The 25013-nt window shown below is 23.7% G+C and overlaps 4 protein-coding genes across 4 annotated transcripts; 3 read left to right on the forward strand and 1 right to left on the reverse strand. All coding sequences in view use genetic code 6, as the record gives it.

Annotated features, from left to right (window-relative positions):
- Window positions 1-626: 626 nt before the first annotated feature.
- TTHERM_00115510 (zinc finger lsd1 subclass family protein) lies at window positions 627-5248 on the forward strand (the record flags this gene model as incomplete). Its single annotated transcript, XM_001010748.3, has 12 exons — window positions 627-687; window positions 758-1579; window positions 1632-1836; window positions 1904-2198; window positions 2267-2435; window positions 2542-2691; window positions 2782-2877; window positions 2931-3485; window positions 3544-3671; window positions 3729-4499; window positions 4685-4807; window positions 4868-5248. The coding sequence occupies 12 exons, from the start codon at window positions 627-629 to the stop codon at window positions 5246-5248; spliced, it is 3756 nt and encodes a 1251-aa protein (XP_001010748.3).
- Window positions 5249-7186: 1938 nt separating this feature from the next.
- On the reverse strand, window positions 7187-7863 carry TTHERM_000115529 (hypothetical protein; the record flags this gene model as incomplete). Its single annotated transcript, XM_012796254.1, has 3 exons — window positions 7187-7287; window positions 7366-7633; window positions 7735-7863. The coding sequence occupies 3 exons, from the start codon at window positions 7861-7863 to the stop codon at window positions 7187-7189; spliced, it is 498 nt and encodes a 165-aa protein (XP_012651708.1).
- A 3062-nt stretch (window positions 7864-10925) lies between these two features.
- TTHERM_00115530 (zinc finger lsd1 subclass family protein) lies at window positions 10926-15435 on the forward strand (the record flags this gene model as incomplete). Its single annotated transcript, XM_001010750.2, has 12 exons — window positions 10926-11064; window positions 11136-11954; window positions 12007-12211; window positions 12267-12561; window positions 12622-12790; window positions 12906-13058; window positions 13170-13265; window positions 13316-13867; window positions 13932-14048; window positions 14250-14345; window positions 14391-15236; window positions 15293-15435. Exons 1-12 carry the CDS (start codon window positions 11001-11003, stop codon window positions 15433-15435), a joined length of 3555 nt encoding a protein of 1184 aa, XP_001010750.2. The 5' UTR covers window positions 10926-11000.
- Window positions 15436-18166: 2731 nt separating this feature from the next.
- On the forward strand, window positions 18167-23508 carry TTHERM_00115540 (zinc finger lsd1 subclass family protein; the record flags this gene model as incomplete). The annotated part of the gene is made up of 11 exons (XM_001010751.3): window positions 18167-19007; window positions 19069-19273; window positions 19332-19626; window positions 19681-19849; window positions 19929-20081; window positions 20194-20289; window positions 20336-20878; window positions 20957-21559; window positions 21744-22346; window positions 22401-22528; window positions 22576-23508. The coding sequence occupies 11 exons, from the start codon at window positions 18167-18169 to the stop codon at window positions 23506-23508; spliced, it is 4569 nt and encodes a 1522-aa protein (XP_001010751.3).
- Window positions 23509-25013: the final 1505 nt, after the last annotated feature.

Genomic DNA, 25013 nt, shown 5'->3' on the forward strand with positions numbered 1-25013 from the left:
ATTTAACGCAATAAGAAATATAAATTAAAATAGTAACTTTATAATTAATAAAATAGAATTTCTTTATTTGAGTTTTTAGCATTTTTATAACTAAATTTACTTCAGATTTTCAGTCTAAGATTGTATGGTAAATTTAAATTATTTTGCTTATGATTAAAGAGTAATAATAAATTATTTTGAGGGGAAAATATAAAAAAAACAAAAAGATAGAACTTAATTAAAAAAATTATCTATTTATTATTCTTTATTGATTGATTTTTTTAAATTATGTTTGTTTAAATTTATTTTTAGTTAATAAATAGTAAAGAAAAATTATTTTTAATCAATTTAACAATATCACTTTTTAATCTTCATATCTTAATAGCAAAGGCTAGAATTAACTATTAAATTATTTATTAATGAAAATTAAATACTCTAACCATACCGATTAATTTTACCACTTATTTAACTTAAAGCTTTTTATTCATCAAATTGTAATATCACCTTATTAAATATTAATTTTTTCTGTATCAAATAATTAATATTCAAATATATAAATATTATTTGATTAATTGGAATAATATTAACAAAAACTAGAAAACATCTTTTGATTAAATTTCCTAAAGTTTATTTTTCAATATCAGTATATGGCAATAAAATATACTTTGCTCCTGTAAATTATTACATTAATACGCATAACTTATGGAGGTATAGTTTTTTTTCTCACTAATTTTATTAATTTATTCAAATAACAAAACAATGTATGATAAATCGATAGCTGAGAAACTTGTGTTATCAGAATTAACTTCCACCTTCTCAAGTCCTAGTGTTTAATGGTCTTAAACTACTGTCACTTAATGCCAAACAGCAGATTTTACAGAATTTTCAAACCAAAGCGTTATGGGATTTTTTGGTTTAGGTGCGACTACTTCTACTAGAACATTTACAAATATTCCTCCTCACTGGAGTATATCAATCAGATTTGATTTAATACTTTACCAATCTTTAGACATTAATGAAGATTATATCTATGTGAAGATTAATGGAAACACAGATACTTATGTTAAACAAAATCCTGCTGGAGGTTATTATACATGCATTACTACAAACTAATATAAAGATGAATTAGTCCTCTACTATTATAATATTACGCATTCAAGTTCTTCCTTAGCTGTGACAATATAATCTCTAACAAATGAGCCAATATCAAATGAAGGCTATGGTTTTAAGAATGTTTATCTGTATGTAGATACTTGTCATGATACTTGCTTGACTTGCAGTGGACCTACTGCTTCATAGTGTCTATCTTGTCCTCAATATTCTACATAAACCGGAAATACATGTACATGCAATTCTGGCTACTATGCCTTAAGCAATTCGTGCATTTTAAGTTGCTAAGCAGGATATGTTAAAGATTCTACAGGTAAACTCTGTGTTTAAGATTTTTGTAATAGTTCTACTTGCAATAATTGTTCAAGTGGTTTATGTACTTCTTGCAAATCAGGATTTTACTTATTAAATGGAAATTGTGTATCAAGTTGCCCATCATACTCTACATTAAGTGGATAGTAATGCATAGATAAAATGTCTTCAACTAGCTGTATTTTCTATATTTTTATATTATATTTTTATTTAACAATCAAATTTTTAAGATGGAAGCTATTTGCTATAAGCAATGTTTAATACTTACTTTGGAGAGGGTGAAGTTATTGGGGCTGGTCTAAAATTTACAGGATTTCTAGGGTATAATTCATAAGCTAGTAGAGCATTGACTACAGTTTGTAATGGTAAAACATTACTAGGTGGAGCATATCTAAGTTCAAAGAATGCTTAAATTTCTAGATAATTTACTGGATTGTAAACTTCTTATACTTTAATAGATATAAATATAATAATCAATATATAAATAAATTTAACTTTTTAGATAACCTCACTGGTCTATAGTTATTGGATATACTTTATATAAAATTGATGCATGGAATAATGAAAATGTTTAATTAACTGTAGATGGTTAGGTATTAGTTACAACAACACAAAACATAAATGATGGGGGATCAAATATATGTGGGAGAGTAGTATACAATGATTAAATTAATTAAATTTCTAAAAATTTTACTCATACAAGCACTTCACTTAGCTTACAATTTACAACTAGTTTAAATAGCGACCCGTTTGTTGAATCCTATGGTATTAGAGAGTTATATATTCTAGTTGATTACGTAAATATTTATTATATATCAATCGACTAAAAAACCTTTATTTATTTTGTTATTATTTTTAAATATAGTGCACTTCTAATTGTTTAACTTGTGATGCTAAAGGATGCAGCAAATGCTCATCTACCTATTTTCTCTACAATTATTAGTGTGTTCTTGTATGTCCAGATGGTTTTGCTTCAGATTCAAATAAAACTTGCTAACCATGTGATTCAACCTGCTTAACTTGCTCAACTCCATGTAAATAATTAAAATAAAAAAAGGAATTAAATAAATAATAACTATTTAAGAAACAGATTATTTATTGTTTTATTATTTATTTAATTATTATATTTATTTCAAAAAGAAAGCAATACCTCTTGTGTAACTTGTAAGCCTAATACATATTTAAATCCAGATAAATCATGTAAAATCAACTGTCCTTCCTAATATTGGGGTGATAATACATGGAAGTGCTAATAATGTAACTCTCCATGTTATAATTGCAAAAGTCCTGGTATTAATTTTTTTCAGAAGTTTAATGATAAAAATAAATAAAAAATATTATTTTTTTCAAAGACTAAATATATATTTAATTGATAAATAGGAGATTCTAATTCATGTACTAGCTGCTCTGGTACTTTGTACTTATCATCAAATTAGTGCATAAACACATGCCCTTCTAATACATACAAACAAACATGTAAAAATAATAATTATTATTTTTTATTAATATTAAGAATATTTATCAATTAGAAACTAACAATAATATTTGTTAACCATGTGATAGCTCTTGCAAAACATGTGATGGACCTAACAATAATAATTGTTTGAGCTGTTTAGCTCCTGGTTTATTTTACTAATAACAATCTAAAACTTGTGTATCCAACTGTGATCCAAATTAATATAAGAATATTTAGGATCCAAACAATTAAACTTGCTCTGCTTGTGATTCATCATGTGCAACTTGTTCAGGTCCTAATAATAATAATTGCCTTACATGTACTGGAAGTTTATACTTATATTAAAATAAATGTATTCCTAACTGTCCTGTAAAGTATTATAATAACATTCAGAACAATTAGTGTACTTAATGTGACTCTACTTGCTACACTTGCAGTGGAGCAGCTCCTAATAACTGTAAATCTTGCTAGTTACCATTATATTTTGATTCTGGGTCAAATCAGTGCGTTCAGTAATGTAGTTCAAATTAATATCCTGATTCAGTCTCAATTTCATGCTAATCATGTGATCCTTCATGTTTGACATGTGATGGTCCTACTGATTCAAACTGCAAAAGTTGCAAACAAGGTTTATACAATTATAAAATATAAAAAACTTTAAAATTGATGTTTATTTTATTAAAAAGGATTATTTTTGTAAAATAATTAATGTAAATCCAAATGTGATGATTCTAATTATGTTGTGCCTCAAACTAATATTTGCTAAAAATGTGACTCTACATGCTTAACCTGTTCTGGACCTTCATAATCTGAAGTAATTAATTATTGAAGAGTCATAATTTAATTAATTAATATTATTTTATATAAAAAGTGTCTTTCTTGTTCATCTTAATTAATCTTTTTAAATAATTCCTGCCTTTCAGAATGTCCTAATAACTACTTTACTGATTAGTAGTAATAGACCAAAGAATGTAAAGAATGTCATAAATATTGTAAAATGGGATGTAAAGGTCCTTTAGAGGAGGATTGTGATTCAATCAAATATTAATATCAAATCATATTTTACATACTAACTGGTAAATGCTTTATTTGGATTGCTTCTTCGCTTTCTGGTTATTTCTATGATAAAAAATAATCCAAAATATTTACAGATACTAACTTCCCTCCTCTTTCTGTTAATAGTGATAAGATTTCTAATTTATTTGCAAGATAGAGCGAAAACTAATTTTTGTAAGAAAATAATAATAAAAATGAAGAAAAATAGTAAATATAAACTGCAACAGAGGCGCCCTCACAATAAAATGATAAAGATCTAATAGCGCAACAGCTGCAAACTTTGCAATTTTAAATGAAAATTGAATTAGATAAAATGAAAAGAGTCGGAAACAGAAGACCTAGATAAAAATTTTACAAATAACCTTTTTATGATAAATCATCTCAAATTTTTGAGTGCTAATTACCTCATATGAACGCAAATTAACCCACTCTTACTAAGAGCCTTAACTAGTTTGTGCCCACTTAGACAAATCTTATTGATCCATCTTATTTATCTAATTAAAAAGAGTTGAATAAAAGAGGAGTTTAGGTTATATTACCTTACATTTATAAGTATCAAGCAAATCAAATATTTAAGTTTACCTTAGTAATAACTTTCTTTAAAAAAATTGAGAATGGGAAATATATTTTTATTGAATTAAATTTTTAATAAGTATTAACAGTACAAAATAAAATATTATTCATTCTAACAGAGAATTAAATTTAAAAATGAATCCCTTCTTAGTTTAGTTTAAAAAATAAATTTTAATTAATTTTTTATTTAATATTTAGTTAGGAAATGAATGGGTATCTTTATTTTATTTTTATGATACAGAAACAACTAGGTTTATAAGAGCAACTCTAATATTTTTAAAATACTAAGCATTTTTCTTATCAACTGAATTTGTTTATGAAGTAAACTTATTACTTTATTTGATATAAAATATTTAACAAATTAAATAAATTAATATTTAGAGCTTTTAGTATTTGCTAATTTTAGCTTTGTTATTCAGTATAACAGTTAAATAAGCTTTTAAGATTATACATTTAGTATTGGTGAGAAAATCTTTTAAATTAATAGCAGCCTTTGTGTTCTTTTTCATCGCAATTTTGGGCATACATGCGTATTTTTGGTTTGTACCTTAACTAGAATCTTTAAAGTTTTTAAAAGATAAAACTTGGAGTATTTACTATGGAATACTCTTTGGAGCTGATTTCATTATATTTTAATAATTATTCAGCTTCATTGAGTATATCTTTACTATTAAGTATTTAAATGCATTATATAATGAAAATAAACTTGCTAACATGTACAAATACTTAGCTAACGAATATTTTATATAAAAAATAAGATGATTTAATAAAAGTAAGATATATATTTATATGTCTTTGTTTATATCAAGCTAAATCATTGTTCAAAAATATTTTTTATATTAATAAATTGATTGATTCTTTTTTTTAATTATTTCTTAATTTTAAAATAATACTGTAAATGCTCATTAATTAAGGCATTTTTTTCTTAAATTTTTTATTTTTTTGATTATGGTGTGGCACTTTTTTTTGGGCTAAAAAGATACTTAGGGAATGCCTTAATTAATGAGCATTTACAGTATATCAAAGAATAAAAATATTTTTACTTTATTAAACATTCATATTATTTAAACGTTTGTTTTTTAGTTAAAAATCTATTTATTAAAACTATTTTATTTATTTTCCTTTTTATCTTTTAAGAGCTCATTCAGAAAAATGTAATATTCAGAATTTTTGTTTTTTATACTGTTTTTATCTAAAACAAACAAATATATGTTAAGAAATACCAGAGATTCTCTACAGAAATCATCCATTTATTTCATATTACAATCATTTAAATATTTTAAATTCCATACCAATAACCCTAAGTCTTTCAGCACAAATTATCTGTAAAATTAGAATCAGCTATTAATATAAAATTTAATTAAATTATTTCTAAAAATAAATACTTGTTTCTAAACACATTTAATGACTCTCTTATACACTATAACAGTAAGTTTTAACATGATTATGTAATTATTTTATTTTGGATAGTTTTATCAGGGGAACAAATATAACTCTACCATGAAATCTAAGTATGGGCAATATTATGATTCGTTCAATTCCAGTTGCTGAGATAAATTTTGTCCTCAGTTTCTGTTAGGATTTCTTACTCTTCTCAATCTACGTCTAGAGCATTTTTTTTTTGTCAAATTTTTTTAATTATTTATACATCCCTAATATAATGGAAGTAAACTTCCTAAAATAAAATGATAAGTTATTAAAATATATATTTGTAATCATATGTACATATTTATTTTAGTAACTTTTTATAAAATAGATTTTAAAACTTATAAAAGCATTTTCAGAAATATTAATAACTAAAATCTTTTGTTTTGTATTCCAAAAAAAGTCTTTTTTTAAAAAATAAAAACATATTGAGTAAAAACTTTTCTTCATTAGCTTTTTTAATTTAGATTACTTAAATCAAATAAGATACTAAAATGATTTGATTCTACTGATAAATTTTTTGCAAAAGATTTATTAATATATGATTATTGAATAAATATTTTATCAACATCAGATGAAATATTATTTTAAGCAGATTGTGATTGGTTAATACTAAAATTGTTACATTGAACTGAATCTATATCTCATAAAGATATAGATTGTTTAAGGATTTTTAAAAAAATATTAACCATTATTATTTTTAAATTTCAAACCATTATCCTATCTAGGTATTTTACACAACTTAATTTTGATTTTTCAAAATAACAAACAATTATTTATGAAATATGACAAAATGTATAAATTCCCTAAATTTAAATTTGGTTTTAAAATCAGAACTAATAGTTAAATTTAAAATTAATGAAGTATTTTTGTTTAGAATAATTCAAATATTTAGTTTTTGTAATATTTTTACTTATCTTCCTTTGATTTTTTAGTATAATTTGATTTAAGTAAGATAATGTTAGACGTATGCTCTAATGTAAATAAATAATCATTCATTAATTTACCCCAGTAAAAATAGTTAATCAAAATCACTAAAATTAATTGAATTTTTATATTTATAATAAAATTATTGCTTATACCATTTTAGATATGTATATATGTATGTACAAATAAAATTAACTTTATTTAATAAATTGTTTTACTTTAATATTTTTATTCTTTTTATAAAAGAATTCATTCATTAATTTTTCAAGACTCACCTATTACCTCCTCTTTAATTTATTCAAAATTAAATTTAATTCTTAATTAAAAAAATGGATTGCTTTAATTATTTCAATAATAAAAAGGAGACTCAAATTCTTGCACAAGTTGCAGTGGTTCATTATATTTGTATTAAAATTAATGTATAAGCACATGTCCTTCCAATACCTTTCCTATATAATGTAAAATTGTTTAATTTTACTTAAATTAATATTTTTTATCAAAAGAAACTAATAACAATATTTGTTAACCATGTGATTAATCATGTGAAACTTGCAATGGAGCTGGCAACAATAATTGCTTGAGTTGCATAGCCCAGGATTTATTTTATTAGCAAACCTCTAAAATGTGTGTATAAACATGCAATACTAATTAATATTAAAATAAAAGTAATTAAACATGTTCTTCTTGTAATTCTTCATGTGCCTCTTGTTCTGGTCCTAGTAATAAAAATTGTCTCTCTTGCTCTGGAAACACATTTTTATTTGAAAACTAGTGTATTACCTAATGTCCAGTAAACTATTATAACAATTCTAAAAATAACCAGTGTACTACATGTGACTCTACTTGTTTTACTTGCAATGGAAGTTCTTGTAATAATTTTTAATCCTGTTAATTACCTAGATATTTAGACCCTATTTAAAATTAATGTCTTACTACATGTAGTTAGAATTAATATCCTGATGCAAACTCTGTTTCATGCAAATAGTGTGATTCTAATTGTTAAACTTGTAATGGATCATCTGCATCTAATTGCTTAAGCTGCAAATAAGGTTAATAATGATAACAAATTATTAAAAATTTTCAAAATTTTTTTATTTTTAAAAAGGATTATTTTTGCAAAATAATTAATGTGTATAAATATGTGATGGCTCTTATTATCCTGATCCTCAAACTAATACTTGTTAAAAATGTCACTCTTCCTGCTAAACGTGTTCAGGATCTTCTTAATCTGAAGTAAATTATATTTGATGAATTACCATTTAAATAATTTATTATATTTAAAAGTGTCTTAAATGTTAATCAAGTTTAATTTTTATAAACAAATCCTGTCTTTCAGATTTTCCAAATAACTACTTTACTGATTAGTAGTAATAGGTCAAAAATTGTAAAGAATGTCATAAACATTGTAAGTTGGGATGTACAGGTCCTTTGGAGGAAGACTGTGATTCTATTAAATACCAATATCAAATAATACTTTATATTCTTACTTTTAAAAGTTTTACTTGACTTACTTCCTCCTTTTTTGGCTATATTTATGATAAAAAATAATCTAAAATATAAACCAATACTAATATTCCTGCTCCTTCGATTATTAGTGAAAAGGATTCCAAATTATTTTGATAGTAAAATGACAACTAATTTATGTAGGAAAATGATAACAATCAAAAAAGCCAGGAAAAACCATAAATATAAAATCCAAAAGGGTCATTTGAATAGCAAAACACATAAAATTAATTAGTACTTAAGCATTGAATAGATTTAGATTAAATGAAAAGAGTTGGAAATAGAAGACCTAGATAAAAATTTTACAAACATCATTTTTATGATAGATCTTAATAGACTTTTGAATGCTAATTACCTTATTTCGATACAAATTAACTTTCTCATACTAAAACAGCAAGCTAATTAGTATCTACATAGAATAATTTTGTTAATCCTTCATTTATCTCTAATGGAAAAGTATTAAATAAAAGCGGGGTTTAAATTAAATTACATCCCGTCATTAAGTATAAGCCTAATCAAATATTTAAGTTTACCATAGTAAATATTTTATTTTAAACATTGAGTTTTCATTCAAACATTCAATTTAAAAAATAACAAAAAAATAAGATATTTTTACTTAAAAATATAAATTGAAACAAATAATAAACCCTTTTTACTTTAATGTAATACATTTCAATCATTTTTTAAAAAACTTAGTTAGGTAATGAATGGGTGTCTTTATTTTAGTTTAATGATACAGAAGCATCTAGATTTGTAAGAGCAACTTTAATATTTTTAAAATACTAAGCATTTTTCTTATCTACTGAATTTGTATATGAGGTAAATTTATCTATTGTTTAAAAACAATATTTAATTAATAATATAAATAAATAGAACTTACAATTTATGATAATTTTTGCATTATTGTTCAGTTTAGTAGTTAAACAAACTTTTAAAATTATTCAATAAGCATTGGTTAGACTATCTTTTAAATTTATATCGACTATTGTATTTTTCTTCATAGCAATCTTAGGTATACATATCTATTTTTGGTTTTTACCTTAGCTTGAGTCTTTAAAATTTTTGAAGGATAGAATATGGAGTATTTATTATGGATCAGTTTTTCTCGTTGATTTCTTTATATTTTAATAATTACTAAGTTTATTTGAGTACATCTTTGCTATTAAGTACATATATGCTTTATATAATGAAAGTAGTAGTGCTAAAATATACAAATTTTTAACTAACTTATATTTTGTATAAAAAATAAGGTGATTAGCTATATATCTGTATCAATTTTAAACTAGAAATGTCTTTTTTTAACAAAGGAATGCGCATGCACAGTCAATAGTATACTTCATGTATGCATGAAAATAGTTAATATAGTAAAAAATTTTTTAGAGCTTTAACTATTTGAGCAAATATTAAGTTTTAAAGTACCTATTATATTTAATAATAAACTATTTTTAATTGAAGATTAAATTTTAATAATTAAAAGAACTTCATTTTTAATAAAAATTAATAACCTAATTTATATTAATTAGATTATTAATTGGATTATCTAGCATAAATTTGGTAATAAATTCTATTTATTTTATCTCAGCTGATTTAACTACTATATACTGGCTCAGGAAATTAAACCAAAAAGTATTTTTGTTTCAATATTTTATAATTTTAAAATATTTATGAAGGGGTTTTAATAAACATATGTATTAGACAAATTTGATTTAATAAAAATTATAAATTTTAAAACTGATGATTTTTATAACTATCGGCTAAACTTTCAAACCCCCCTCATCCCCCCTAATTAGGACTGTTTATAGGCATAAAAATTGTGCCCTTTAATAATAAAAATATTTCTTTGAAATATCTCTCCTAGTTTTGGATTTATGATACTTTTCCGAAGACTTTTTAAAGTAGGTATATGTACTTATTTCCCTTTATGTAAATAAATAATAAATAATCATTCATTAATTTACTCCAGTAATAATAATTAATCAAAATCACTAAAATTGAATATTTCTGATTATTAAAGAGAGATTATTGTGTTTACTATATTTAGTCCTGAAATAGTATAATTAGGTAAGATTTTAATACATAAATATCAAATAGCATTTCTCTGTCAAAGAGTAAATATCCTAACAAATAATTAGCATGATATTCAATAAAATATATTATTCTTTATTTATCTAAAATAGATATTCTCACTAAATTTACTTAATGTTCAAGGAAAATACAATAAATAACAAAAGGATTTAACTTGATTCATAAAACCCATTTTGTACATAGATTATGTTTTTCAAAATAATTATTTTAATAAATATTTAAATTTTTGGCTTTTAATAATAAATAAAATTATTACTAACCTATTTTAATACAAAATTTATTGAAAATTAATTTATATATCTAATATATTTTTTTTGCAATAGTATAAATTATTTAACCATTATTACTTGGATTAATATAAATCGCAATTTCATCAATTTTACCACTCATTTAAATGAATCCTTTTTTATTCATAAAAATGTAATATCTCCTTAAAATTTTAATTAGATGATATTGTATATTTGCTAATATTAATTAATTTAAAAATAAAAGTTCATACTTGATAAAGTAATAAAAAAAGTAGAAGAAACATTTAATTTAATTTTGTTAAGGTTAATTTTTAAATTTTGTAAAAATGATGACTACCAAATATACTTCACTCCTATAAATTCTTATTTTAATACATGTAGCTTGTGGAGGTATACTTTGTCTTTTTAATTCTCTTTTTAAGTTTATTCAACTAGGAAAATAACTTATTTTAAATTTATAGCTGAGTAGATTGTGGCATAGGAGTTGACTTCAAATTTCAATAGCTCTGGCGTTTAATGGGTTTCAAATAAAGTATCCTAATGCTAAACGACTGATTTTACAGAATTTTCAAACTAAAGTGTGATGGGATTTTTTGGATAAGGTGATACTACTTCTTCTAAAACATTTACAAATATTCCTCCTCATTGGAGTCTATCAATCAGATTTGACTTGATTCTTTATTAATCTTTAGATCCTAATGATTACATCTATGTTAAGATTAATGGAAACACAGATACATATCAAAAATAGAGTGCTGGTGGTGGATAATTTTTATGCTTTCCATCAAACGGATGGAGGGATGAATTAGTCCTATACTATTATAATATTACGCATTCAAGTTCTTCCATAACTGTAGCAATTCAATCTCAAACAGACGAAGCTATAAGTAATGAGGGTTATGGTTTTAAGAATTTTTATCTATATGTAGATACTTGTCATGACTCTTGCTTAACTTGTAGTGGTCCTACAGCAAATCAATGTCTAAAATGCCCACCTAATTCTACTTAAAGTGGAAATACTTGCACATGCAGTCCGGGTTACTCTGCGTTAAGCAATTAATGCATTCTAACTTGTCAAGCAGGATACGTTAAAGATTCTACAGGTTAACTGTGTGTTTAAGATTTTTGTAGCACTTCTACATGTAATACTTGCTCAAGTGGTTTGTGTACATCTTGTAAATCAGGATTTTTTTTACTAAACGGATATTGTGTATCAAGCTGCCCATCATACTCTACATTAAATGGGTAGTAATGTTAAGATTTAAAATCTTTAACTAGCTGTAAATTCTATATTTTAATTTTTTATTTTTAATTAAAAATCTAAATTTTAAGATGGAAACTATTTGCTGTAAACTATGTTTAATACATATTTTGGTGAGAGTGAAATTAAAGGCGCTGGCCTCACTACCTCAGGATTTTTAGGTTTTAATTCGAAATCTAGTAGGGCATTAACAACTGTTTGTAATGGTAAAACAATATTAGGTGGAGCATATTTAAGTTCACTGAATGCTTAGATTTCTAGTTCGTTTACTGGATTGTAAATTTCTAATATTTTACCAGTAAAATCTGATTTTTAATTAACTTTTTTTTAGATAACCTCACTGGTCTATTGCAATAGGATATACTTTATATAAAATTGATTCATGGGATAATGAAAATGTTTAATTAATTGTAGATGGAAGTGCTTAGATTACAACAGTAAGAGGCTTAAGTGATGGGGGTGCAAATTTATGTGGAAGAGTATAATATAATGATTAAATAATCTACAATTTTAAAAATTTTACACATACAAGTACTTCGCTTAGCTTATAATTCAAAACAAATTTAGACACAGAACCTTTTGATGAGTCATATGGTATAAGAGAGTTATTTGTGCTTGTTGATTATGTAAAAAAAATAAAATAACTAAATAAAATGCATTTATTTTTATTATAATTTAAAATAAAGTGTTCCCCTAATTGTTTAGTCTGTGATGCTAAAGGATGTAGTAAATGTTCCTCCAGCTATTTTCTGTATAACCTTTAATGTGTATCTACATGCCCAGATGGATTTGCTACAGATTCAAATAAAATTTGTCAACCATGTGATTCTACATGCTTAACTTGCTCAACTCCTTGTAAATTATTTTTTTAAAATAAAAAATAAATTCATTATTAAGTTTTCAAGATAAAAATTATTATTGGTCTTTATTTGTTGAATTAAAATAAGATAATCTTTTTTATTTTAAAAAGAGAGCAACACTTCCTGCTTAACTTGTAAGACTAATACATATTTAAATCCAAATAAATCCTGTCTAAGCAATTGCCCTTCAAAATATTGGACTGACCAGACTAATTGGAAATGTTAAGTATGTGATCCTACATGTTATAATTGTATAAGTCCTGGTAATAAATTTAATTTTATAATAATTTTAAATAAAAATGAAAAAAACTATTCTTTGAATTAAATTTATTATTATTTCTTTGAGAGTATATTATAAATTCAAATTTAAATAGGAGATTAAAATTCATGTACAAGTTGCTCGGGTACTTTGTACTTATTTTCTAATTAGTGCATAAACACATGTCCTACTAATACGTTCTATTTAACATGTAAAAATTGTTTATTTTTGTTTTAAGTAATAAAATTTTCAATAAATTAGAAACTAACAATAATATTTGTTAACCTTGTCATAATTCTTGCAAAACATGCGATGGGCCAAACAACAATAATTGTTAAAGTTGTTTAGCTCTAAGTTTATTTTAATAGAGCTCAAAAACATGTGTATCTTAGTGTAATCCAAATCAATACTAAAATAATTCAGATCCTAACAATTTAATTTGTTCTTCTTGCGATCCATCATGTGCAACATGTTCAGGTCCTAATAATAATAATTGTGTTACATGCACTGGAAGTTTATTCTTATATTAAAATTAATGTATTTCTAACTGTCCTAAAAAGTATTATAATAATACTCAGAATAATTAGTGTACTTAGTGTGACTCTAGCTGCTATACATGCAATGGAATAGCTACTAATAATTGTACATCTTGTTAATTACCTTTATATTTTGAACCTACATCAAATTAGTGTCTTTAAAATTGCAATTCAAATCAATATCCTGACACAAATTCTATCTCATGTAAATAATGTGATAATTCCTGCTTAACATGTGATGGTCCATCTACTTCAAATTGTAAAAGCTGCATATAAGGTAATAAAATATTTTAACTTTTTAGCCTAACTATTAAAATAAAATAAAAATATTTTTTTAAAAGGACTATTTTTATAAAGTAAATAATGCTTATCTAAATGTGATGATTCCTATTTTGTCCTATCTTCTACTAATATTTGCTAAAAATGCGATGCAACATGCTACAACTGTTAAAGTCCTGGTAAATATTCAATTTTATTTTGAGGGAGGGTATTAGCAATAGTGGTCTTCAAAAACGAATGAAATTTATTTATTTTTCCATATATAAAAATTCATTAATTTTTCAAGACTCGCTTATTACCTCCGCTTTAATTAAATTAAAAATTAAATTTAATTCTTCATAAAAAAAATGAATTGCTTTAATTATTTCAATAATAAAAAGGAGACTCAAATTCTTGCACAAGTTGCAGTGGATCATTATATTTGTATTAAAATTAATGCATAAGCACATGTCCTTCCAATACCTTTCCTATATTATGTAAAATTGTTTATTTTTTCTTAAATTAATATTTTTTTATCAAAGAAACTAATAACAATATTTGTTAACCATGTGATTAATCATGTCAAACTTGCAATGGAGCTGGCAACAATAACTGCTTGAGCTGCTAAGCCCCAGATTTATTTTATTAACAAACCTCTAAAATGTGTGTATAAACATGCAATACTAATTAATATTAAAATACAAGTAATTAAACATGTTCTTCTTGTGATCCTTCATGTGCCTCTTGTTCTGGTCCTAGTAATAAAAATTGTCTCTCTTGCTCTGGAAACACATTTTTATATCAAAACTAATGTATAGCCTAATGTCCAGTAAATTATTATAACAATACTTAAAACAACTAGTGTAGTCCATGCGACTCTACATGCTATACGTGTAACGGGGCTAACAATAATAATTGTTTAAGCTGCAAAGCCCCTTACTTTTATTAATAGGTCTCTAGTACATGTGTATCCAAATGCAATTTAGATTAATACTAAAATCAAATTAATTAAACATGTTCTTCTTGTGATCCATCGTGTGCCTCTTGTTCTGGTCCTACTAATAGCAACTGTCTCTCTTGCTCTGGTAACACATTTTTATTTGAAAACTAGTGTATTACCTAATGTCCAGTAAACTATTATAATAATTCTAAAAATAACCAGTGTACTCCATGTGACTCTACTTGTTTTACGTGCTATGGAGGTTCTTCTAATAATTGTTAATCTTGTTAATTACCTAGATACTTAGACCCTGTTCAAAATTAATGTCTTACAACATGCAATTATAATTAATATCCTGATGCAAACTCTGTTTCATGTAAACAGTGTGATTCTAATTGCTAAACTTGTAATGGACCATCTACATCTAATTGCTTAAGCTGCAAATAAGGTAAATAAAATGATAAAATTCTACAAAATTTTATAAATTTTTTTATTTTTAAAAAGGATTATTTTTGCAAAATAATTAATGTGTATAAATATGTGATGGTTCTTATTATCCTGACCCTTAAACTAACACTTGTTAAAAATGTGACTCTTCCTGCTAAACGTGTTCTGGACCTTCTTAATCTGAAGTAATTTAAAATTGATGAATTACCATTTAAAAAATTTATTATTTTTAAAAGTGTCTTACATGTTAATCAAGTTTAATTCTTTTAAATAACTCCTGTCTTTCAGAGTGTCCACATAACTACTTTACTGATTAGTAGTAATAGGTCAAAAATTGTAAAGAATGTCATAAAAATTGTAAGTTGGGATGTACTGGTCCTTTGGAGGAAGACTGTGATTCTATTAAATACCAATATCAAATAATATTATATATTCTTACTTTTAAAAGTTTTACTTGGCTTACTTCCTCCTTTTTTGGCTATATTTATGATAAAAAATAATCTAAAATATAAACCGATACTAATTTTCCTGCTCCTTCAGTTATTAGTGAAAAGGATTCCAAATTATTTGGATAATAAAATGACGACTAATTTATGTAGGAAAATGACAATAATCAAAAAAACCAGTAAAAATCATAAATATAAAAGCGAAAAGAGTCTTTTGAACAAAGCACATAAAATTAATTAGCATCTTAAACATTGAATTTGTAATTTTAAATGAAAGTAGATTTAGATTAAATGAAAAGAGTAGGAAATAGAAGACCGAGATAAAAATTTTACAGACATCATTTTTATGATAGATCTTAATAGACTTTTGAATGCTAATTACCTTATTTTGATACAAATTAATTTTCTATTACTAAAACAGGAAGCTAATTAGTACCTACATAGAATAATTTTGTTAACTCTTAACTTACCTCTTATCAAAAAGTATTAAATAAAAGCGGGGTTTAAATTAAATTACCTCCCTTAATTAAGTATAAGCCTAATCAAATATTTAAGTTTACCATAGTAAATACTTTATTTAAAAAATTGAGTTTTTCATTCAAGTATTTAATTTAAAAAAATAACAAAAAAATAAGATATTTTTACTTAAAAATACAAATTGAAACAAATAATAAACCATTTTTACTTTAATAAAATAGACTTTAATAATTTTTTTATAAATTTAGTTAGGAAATGAATGGGTGTCATTATTTTAGTTTTATGATACAGAAGCATCTAGGTTTATAAGAGCAACTTTAATATTTTTAAAATACTAAGCATTTTTCTTATCTACTGAATTTGTATATGAGGTAAATTTATCTATTTGTTTAAAAACAATATTTAACTAATAATATAAATAAATAGAACTTACAATTTATGATAATTTTTGCATTATTGTTCGGTTTAGTAGTTAAACAAACTTTTAAGATTATTCAATAAGTATTGGTTAGACGATCTTTTAAATTTATATCGACCATTGTATTTTTTTTCATAGCAATCTTAGGTATACATATGTATTTTTGGTTTTTACCTCAGCTTGAGTCTTTAAAACTTTTGAAGGATAAAACATGGAGTATTTATTATGGATCACTTTTTCTAGTTGATTTCTTCATATTTTAATAATTATTAAGCTTTTTTGAGTACATTTTTACTATTAAATACCTAAATGCCTTACATAATTAAAGTAGTAGTGCTAAAATATACAAATTTTTAGCTAACTAATATTTTGTATAAAAAATAAGGTGATTATATATTTTTACATATATGTATTTATTTTAAACTAGAAATGGATATATTTAACAAAGAATTAATTATTTTATTTTTTTATTATGTACTCTTAAGTAATTTAAACTGCATGTGCATGCGCAGTAAATAATATACTTGCATGAAAATTGTTAGTTTAGTAAAAAAGGTTTAGAGCTTTAATTATTTGAGCAAATTTTAAGTATTAAAATAGATATTATAATTAATAAAAAAACAATTATTAAATGAGCTCAGGATATTAAACCAAAAAGTATTTTGTTTCAAAATTTTATCATTTTAATATATTTATGAAGGGGTTATAATAAATATATGTATTAGACAGATTTAATTTAATAATAATTAGAATGAAAAAAAGCTAATATTATGAAGGATAACCTTTTTTTTCATACAGCAACACTAGTTTGATTTTAATGATAAAAATTTTGATTGATTATTTTAATTAAATTCAACTTACTCTTTATTTTTAGAAAAAAATGAAAACAAATAATTTAATTAATTTCAATTTAATTAACAAAAAGAAATTGTGGTAAAAAACTAAATATTTTTTTTTCTTCTTTAAAATATTGAGTTATTTTATAATAATTTTATAAAATTTAAGTAACTAATATATTTATTAAATCTATATTTGTTAAAGAAAGTTTAAAATCTTAATTACTACTATTTATTATTGTTCATTTATTTACTTTTATATAAATTAGCAGAAAAAAATATGCTTTTTTTAAAAAATTGCTTACACATTTTTTAATTTAAAGACGCACAGAAAAAGAAAAATATCTTTTATAAAAAGATTACACTTCAATTATTTATCATTTTCCATAAATTAATTTAATTAAAATTGAAAACAAATTATTTTTTACAGTGTACTTGATTATTCAAAATTAAGTAATCTCTATTTATTTCAGAAATGATCTCAAAAAAAAAAAATCAAAGTTATTTTTAGGAATAATTAATTGGATAGGGTTTGTAGTAAAAAAGAAATACATGAACTAATTAATAAACACTTATTTTTATTTTAAAATCAAAAAGTATTTAGAATTATAATAATATTTATTAGTAAATAATTTGTCATTTCTAAAACACTATGAAAAATATTTAAATATTTTGGATAATACTATTAATCAATACAGCTATTGGCGGTAAATACTTAAATTTTTTTTTTAAATTTATAATCTATTATTTATTAATGCAAAATTAAGCTGAAAAATTGGTATTTTCAGATTTGAATTCAGTCTTTACAAGTAGCAATTGTGGATGGAATTTAGCTACAGTAACACAATGTGGAGCAACTGATTTAACAGAGTTTTCAAATTAAAGTGCTATGGGGTTTTTCGGTTTAGGCGCTACTACTTCTTCAAAAGTGTACACAGGTATACCGCCTCATTGGAGTCTTTCTGTCAGATTTGACCTAATACTTTACTTAACTTTAGATCCCAATGATTTAATCTTAGTATAAATTGACTAAAATAGTTAAAATAATGATGGCTATACTAAAGATGCTTTTTATAATGGGTATAAAACTTGTATTCCTTCAAATTAGTTTGGTGACGAATTAGTACTTTACTATAGAAACATAACACACACAGATTCAAATTTAAAAATTGTTATCTAATCTATTACAGATTAATCTATATCAGATGAAGGTTTTGGATTTAGAAATTTTTATATCTACGTTGATACTTGTCATGATTCCTGCTTAACTTGCAATGGACCTACTGCAACTCAGTGTTTAACTTGCCCACCCAATTCTACTTAAAATGGAAATACCTGTACATGTATTTCTGGATATTATGCTCAGAATAATTCTTGCATATAAACTTGTTAACCAGGTTTTATTTAAGATTCTACTGGAAAACTTTGTGTTTAGGATTTTTGCTACGCTATTCAATGCCAATCTTGCTAAAATGGTTTATGCACTTAATGTTAGCCTGGATTTTATTTATTAAATGGGTAGTGTCTAGCTAATTGTCCTTCTTTCTCTACATAAACTGGACAATAGTGTGTTGATTTGATAACTTAAATAAATAGTAAACTTAATTTTATACATTTTTTACAAATAAAGAAGTAAATTTTTAATTGACTATATAGATGGAAGTTATTTATTGAAGAGTATGTTTAATACATATTTTAGTGAGAGTGAAATTGTAGGATCTGGCTTAACTACTTTTGGATTTTTAGGATTTATTAACACCTCTAGCAGAGCACTAACAACTGTATGTAATGGGTACAGTTTACTAGGTGGTGCCTATCTAAGTTCTCAAAATTCTTACATATAAAGAAAATTTACAGGATTGTAAATTATTAATTTAGTCATTTATTTTTAAAATAAAAATTGTATTAATAAATATTAGGTAACCTCATTGGTAAGTGATTATTGGATACACTTTGTATAAAATAGATTCATGGAATAATGAAAATGTGCAATTAATTGTAGATGAAAATGTAATAGTTACTACATAAAGAAACATAAACGATGGAGTAGCAAATATATGTGGAAGAGTATCTATCAACGATTAAATTATCAAAATTTAATAAACATTTACTCATGCTAGTTCTTCTCTTAGCTTATTAATAAAAAGTAATTTAAATAGTGATCCATTTACAGAATCTTATGGAATTAGAGAGCTCTATGTATTAGTTGATTATGTAAATTAAATTTAAGTTTTACATTTATTTAATTATTAATATTTTTAATAAAAGTGTTCTCCTAATTGTATAACTTGTAATGCTTAAGGTTGTATTAAATGCTAAAGTAACTATTATCTTTATAATTTTAAATGTAATACCGTTTGTCCAAGTGGTTATGCCCCCGATTCAAATTAAGTTTGTCAACTTTGTGATCTCTCATGTTAAACTTGTTCAAAACCCTGTAAATTTATTTCTTTTTTAAAATTAAATTATAAACTATCATTTTAAACTTAAAATTTTTTAATAATTAATTCAAATAGAGGACAATACATCTTGTTTGAGTTGTAACCCTAATCATTATCTCAATCCAAATAAAACTTGTTAAAATACATGTCCTTCTTCATATTGGAAAAACAACTCAAATTGGTAATGCTCAGCTTGCGATTCTACATGTTTTAACTGCTAAAGTCCAGGTATATTAAAACAAAATAAAAAAGGAAAAAATATAATTTAAAATATTATGTTTGTTTTATTTTTTCTTTTTTTATAGAAATAGAATATTAAAAATTTTAATATTATTAAAAGGTGATTCAAATTCATGTACAAGCTGCAGTGGCTACCGTTTTTTAACATCAAATAAGTGCTTAATAAATTGCCCTTCTAACACATTTCCAAATATATGTAAATAAAATTTTTTTTTCTTTTTTATTAAATTTTTTATTAAAAGAAACGAATAACAATATTTGTTAACCATGTGATTCATCTTGCAAAACCTGTGACGGACCTAATAGTAACAACTGTTTAAGTTGTAATGCTCCATAATTTTTTTTGCAAAGCACTAAAACTTGTGTATTATCATGCAATCCAAATTAGTATAAAAACATTAGCAATCAAACATGTTCCTCTTGTGATTATTCATGCAGTACATGCTCAGGTCCCAGTTACACTAACTGTCTCTCCTGTTCAGGAAATACATTTTTATATCAAAATTAATGTATTGCAAATTGTCCTGTAAAATATTTTAATAATGCATCTAACAACTAGTGCACAGCCTGTGATTATACCTGTTAATAATGCAATGGTACTGCTCCTAATAATTGTCTTTCTTGCCAATTACCAAGATATTTTGATCCAACATCAAATTCATGCCTAATGACTTGCAATTCAAACCAATACCATGATTTAAACTCTAACTTATGCAAGTAATGTGACTCTTTATGTTTAACTTGTAACGGACCATTAATATCAAACTGCACAAGCTGCAGATAAGGTAAATTAATAAAAATTAATTATTTCATCACAGATTATCCTAATTTTTAAATGCGCTAATATTTTGATCTATAAAAAGGGTTGTTTTTACAAAATAATATATGTAAGCCAATATGTGATGGTTCTTATTATGGTGAAACTCTCACTAATACATGCAATCCATGTGATTCAACCTGTCTAACTTGTGATGGACCTAACAGTAATAACTGCTTGAGCTGCTAAGCTCCAAATTTATTTTATCAATAAGGTTCGAAAACTTGTGTTACACAATGTAATTCGAATTAATTTAAAAATACTGCAAATTAAACATGCTCTCTTTGTGACTCATCGTGCAGTACTTGTTAAGGGCCTAGCTACACTAACTGTCTATCTTGCACAGGAAATACTTATTTATATTAAAATTAATGCATCTTAAATTGCCCTTCAAACTATTATGGAAATAATTAAAATAAATAATGTACTTAATGTGATCCTACATGCTATTTATGCAATGGTGGTGCTAACAACAATTGTCTTTCTTGTCAAAATGGCAGATATTTAGATTAAACATTAAAATAATGTGTTTTAAATTGTAATTCTAATTAATATGTTGATGCCAACTCTGGTTAGTGTATGTAATGCCACTCTTCTTGCTAAACATGTAATGGTCCATTAATATCTAACTGTAAAAGCTGTAAATCAGGTATAAAAAATAATTACAGTAGTTTCTATATAATTAACACTAATCTACCCCCTAAACTTTTACCATTTTGGTTTGTTATTAAATTATAATTATTGAGAAATTGGTGTTAGTATTTTAATACTTTAATTACTGAGGAAATATAGTATTAATTTAATTAAATAAATTATTTAATTTTTATTAAAAGGACTATTTCTACAAGATAGCTAATGTAAACCAATATGTGATGGTTCTTATTTTGGAGATGTTATGACAAATACTTGTTAACCATGTTTTAATTCTTGCAAAACTTGTGATGGACCTAACAATAATAATTGTTTAAGTTGTTTAGCTCCTAGCTTATTTTTCTAACAAAGTTCTAAGACTTGTGTATCAACATGTGAAATAAATTAATTTAAAAATACAAACAATCAATCTTGCTCTTCTTGCCATTCAACATGTAGCACATGTTCAGGCCCTAACGACATTAACTGTTTATCTTGCTAAGCAAATTCCTTTTTATATCAAAATTAATGTTTATCTAGTTGTCCAATAAAATATTATGGTAATACTTAAAATAATTAGTGCTCTCCATGCGATCCTACATGCTAAACATGTAATGGTAGTGGTTCCAATAACTGTTTATCTTGCTAATTATAGAGATATTTTGATCCGAAAACAAATTAATGTGTTCAAATATGTGATTCAAACTAATACCCAGATATAAATTCAGATTCATGTAAATAATGTGATAGTTCATGTTTAACATGCTCTGGACCTTCCTCTTCAGATTGTGCAAGTTGTGAATAAGGTAAGTAATATATTAAAATTAAAAAAATTATTATTATATATTATTTTTAAAAAGGTACATTTTTGCAAAATGGTTAATGCATTTAAACTTGCGATGATTCTTATTATATGATTCCACAAAGTAATATTTGTTAAAAATGTGACTTAAACTGTAAAACATGTACTGGAACTTCTTAATTTGAAGTAAATTTATTGATATTTTTAATAAAATTAATATTATTTTTATAAAGTGTCTCTCATGCAGTCCTAGTTTATTTTTTTTGAAAAATGCTTGCCTTACAGACTGTCCTGAAAACTATTATCCTGATTTGTAACAGTAAGAATGCTTTGAATGTCATCAAATTTGTAAACAAGGATGTAGTGGTCCGCTTTAAGAAGATTGCTTTTCAATTAAATATTAATATTAAATTATATTGTATATTTTGGCTTGTAAAAGCTTTATTTGGATAGTTTCTACTATAATTGGATATCTTTAAGATAAATAATAATCTTAAATATTTATCAAAATAGTAGATTAACCTCATACAGTAGATAGTGACAGTCCTTCTAAAAAAAGTTAATAGAAGGATAATGATTAAACTTATTTTGATAGATATATAAACTAGTAAAGTCCAAAAAAAATAAACATAGAACAAAGTTTTAATTTTTAATAATAATAACAACAACTTGATTAAACATAAATTTAGTAATTGTAAACAAACTAAAATTTGGATAACAAAATTATAAAAACTAAGAGAAGACCTAGAAAAATTATACACAAAAATATATTTTATGAGAGAACTTAAACATTTAAGGATATCTGTGAAGCTAATTTTAGCTAAGGAACTCCAAATTTAGTAAAAAGCATAAGTAAGATGTCTAGTACAAATTTTAATCTAATTTCTTCATCTCTTGCTAAAGATGAAAAAGATTTAGATAAATAAGAAGAAACTATTCAATAGCCTTTAGAAAAGTATATAGCTGACTAAAAACTTAAATTCACAATTGTAAATTTATTTTTTAATTTAAAAAGATAGGGTTATAATTTAAAATTTTGCATTTTATATAATCAAAATCAAATCTATTAAATAATCCTAAAAAAACTATACATTTAAAACAATACTAATACCCTCCCTATAAATGATATTAATAATTATTATAATTAAATATTAGTTAGGAAATGAGTGGATATCATTATTTTACTTCTACAGTTCAATAGATACAAGAGTTTCAAGAAGTTGTTTAATTTTTTTAAAATACTAAGCATTTTTCTTAACTACAGAGTTTATTTATGAGGTAAAAATAATTCTATTTTTTATATAAATATTTTTAAACAATTTATTTATTTAATTAAAGAATTAGTACTCTTACCTTTTATTAAGTATCGCTTTAATGATAAGTTTGACCTTTTAATATATTTTTAAGATTTTTCAACAAGCTCTATTGAGAAAGCATTTCAAATTCATATTTTTAGTTATATTTTTATTTGCTTCAATTTTGACTATTCATGCCTATTTCTGGTTTTTGCCTTAGCTTGAATCTTTAAAGTTTAAGAAAGACTAAAATTGGAGTCTTTTTTATGGGTCTATCTTTGCAATAGATATTCTTATACTTTAGCAATTATTTAGCTTAGCTTAGTACATTTTTACTATAAAATACTTGAATGCTAAAGAAACAAAAAATAAATTTGTAAATATTTACAAATTTTTAATGAATGAACTATATTTATAAAAAATAAAATGAAGAACTAGCTATTAATATTTTCTATTATTTATATGATTTATATTTCTATATAAATATTTAGATTAATGAATAATGTTTTACCTTAGTAATTTATAAAATATATTTCTTATAAAGAGAATTTCTTTTTAAATTTATTCAATAAATATTTCCTTTACTTTAAATTTTTAAATATTTAAAAAAAAATAATTATTTTTATATATTTTAAAATTTGAGATAAAAGAGCACTTCAAATCATTCAAATTTCACCATTCTTTCATTAAACAATTTTAAAGTTTCTACAAATTAAAGTTATTAATTATTTTAAATTTAGAGTGTTCACATAAAATGTATATTTCATTAATTTTATTTTATAATTCTTGTTTTAATAAATTTACATCTAAATTATTAACAACTTCTAAGGATATTAATTTAATCCAAAATCAAACAATAAATAATTTTAAAAAAAGAGATAAAATATGTAAATTAATTAAAACATTTAAAAAATAAAAAATAGATTCTCAAATCAAGAATTATTCGCTTGGCATTTTTCTACATAGCAATTTGCCTAATAATAATTAGTTTATTTGATCTAACATTTTGATTGAATTCAACTTACTCTTTCTTTTTAGAAAAAATACATACATTTTAATTAATTTCAATTTAGCAAACACAAATTGTGGTAATTAATAATAATAAAAAAATAAACGTGAAATATTTTTTTTGATTAAATTCAACTTACTCATTCCTTTTAGAAAAAAATGAAAACAAAAATTTTAATTAACCTCAATTTAACAAAAAGAAATTGTGGTAAAAAACTAAATATTTTATTTTTTTTTCTTTAAATTTAAAGAATAATGAATTACTTTTAATTTTATAAAGTAAATGTAATATCTATAAATTGATTTTATATTAAAGAATGTTTAAAATCTTTATTATTACTTTTTATAATTATTCACTTATTTTATAT

This window comes from Tetrahymena thermophila (genome assembly GCF_000189635.1).
Source record: "Tetrahymena thermophila SB210 genomic scaffold scf_8254752, whole genome shotgun sequence".
Taxonomy (NCBI): Eukaryota; Ciliophora; class Oligohymenophorea; order Hymenostomatida; family Tetrahymenidae; genus Tetrahymena; species Tetrahymena thermophila.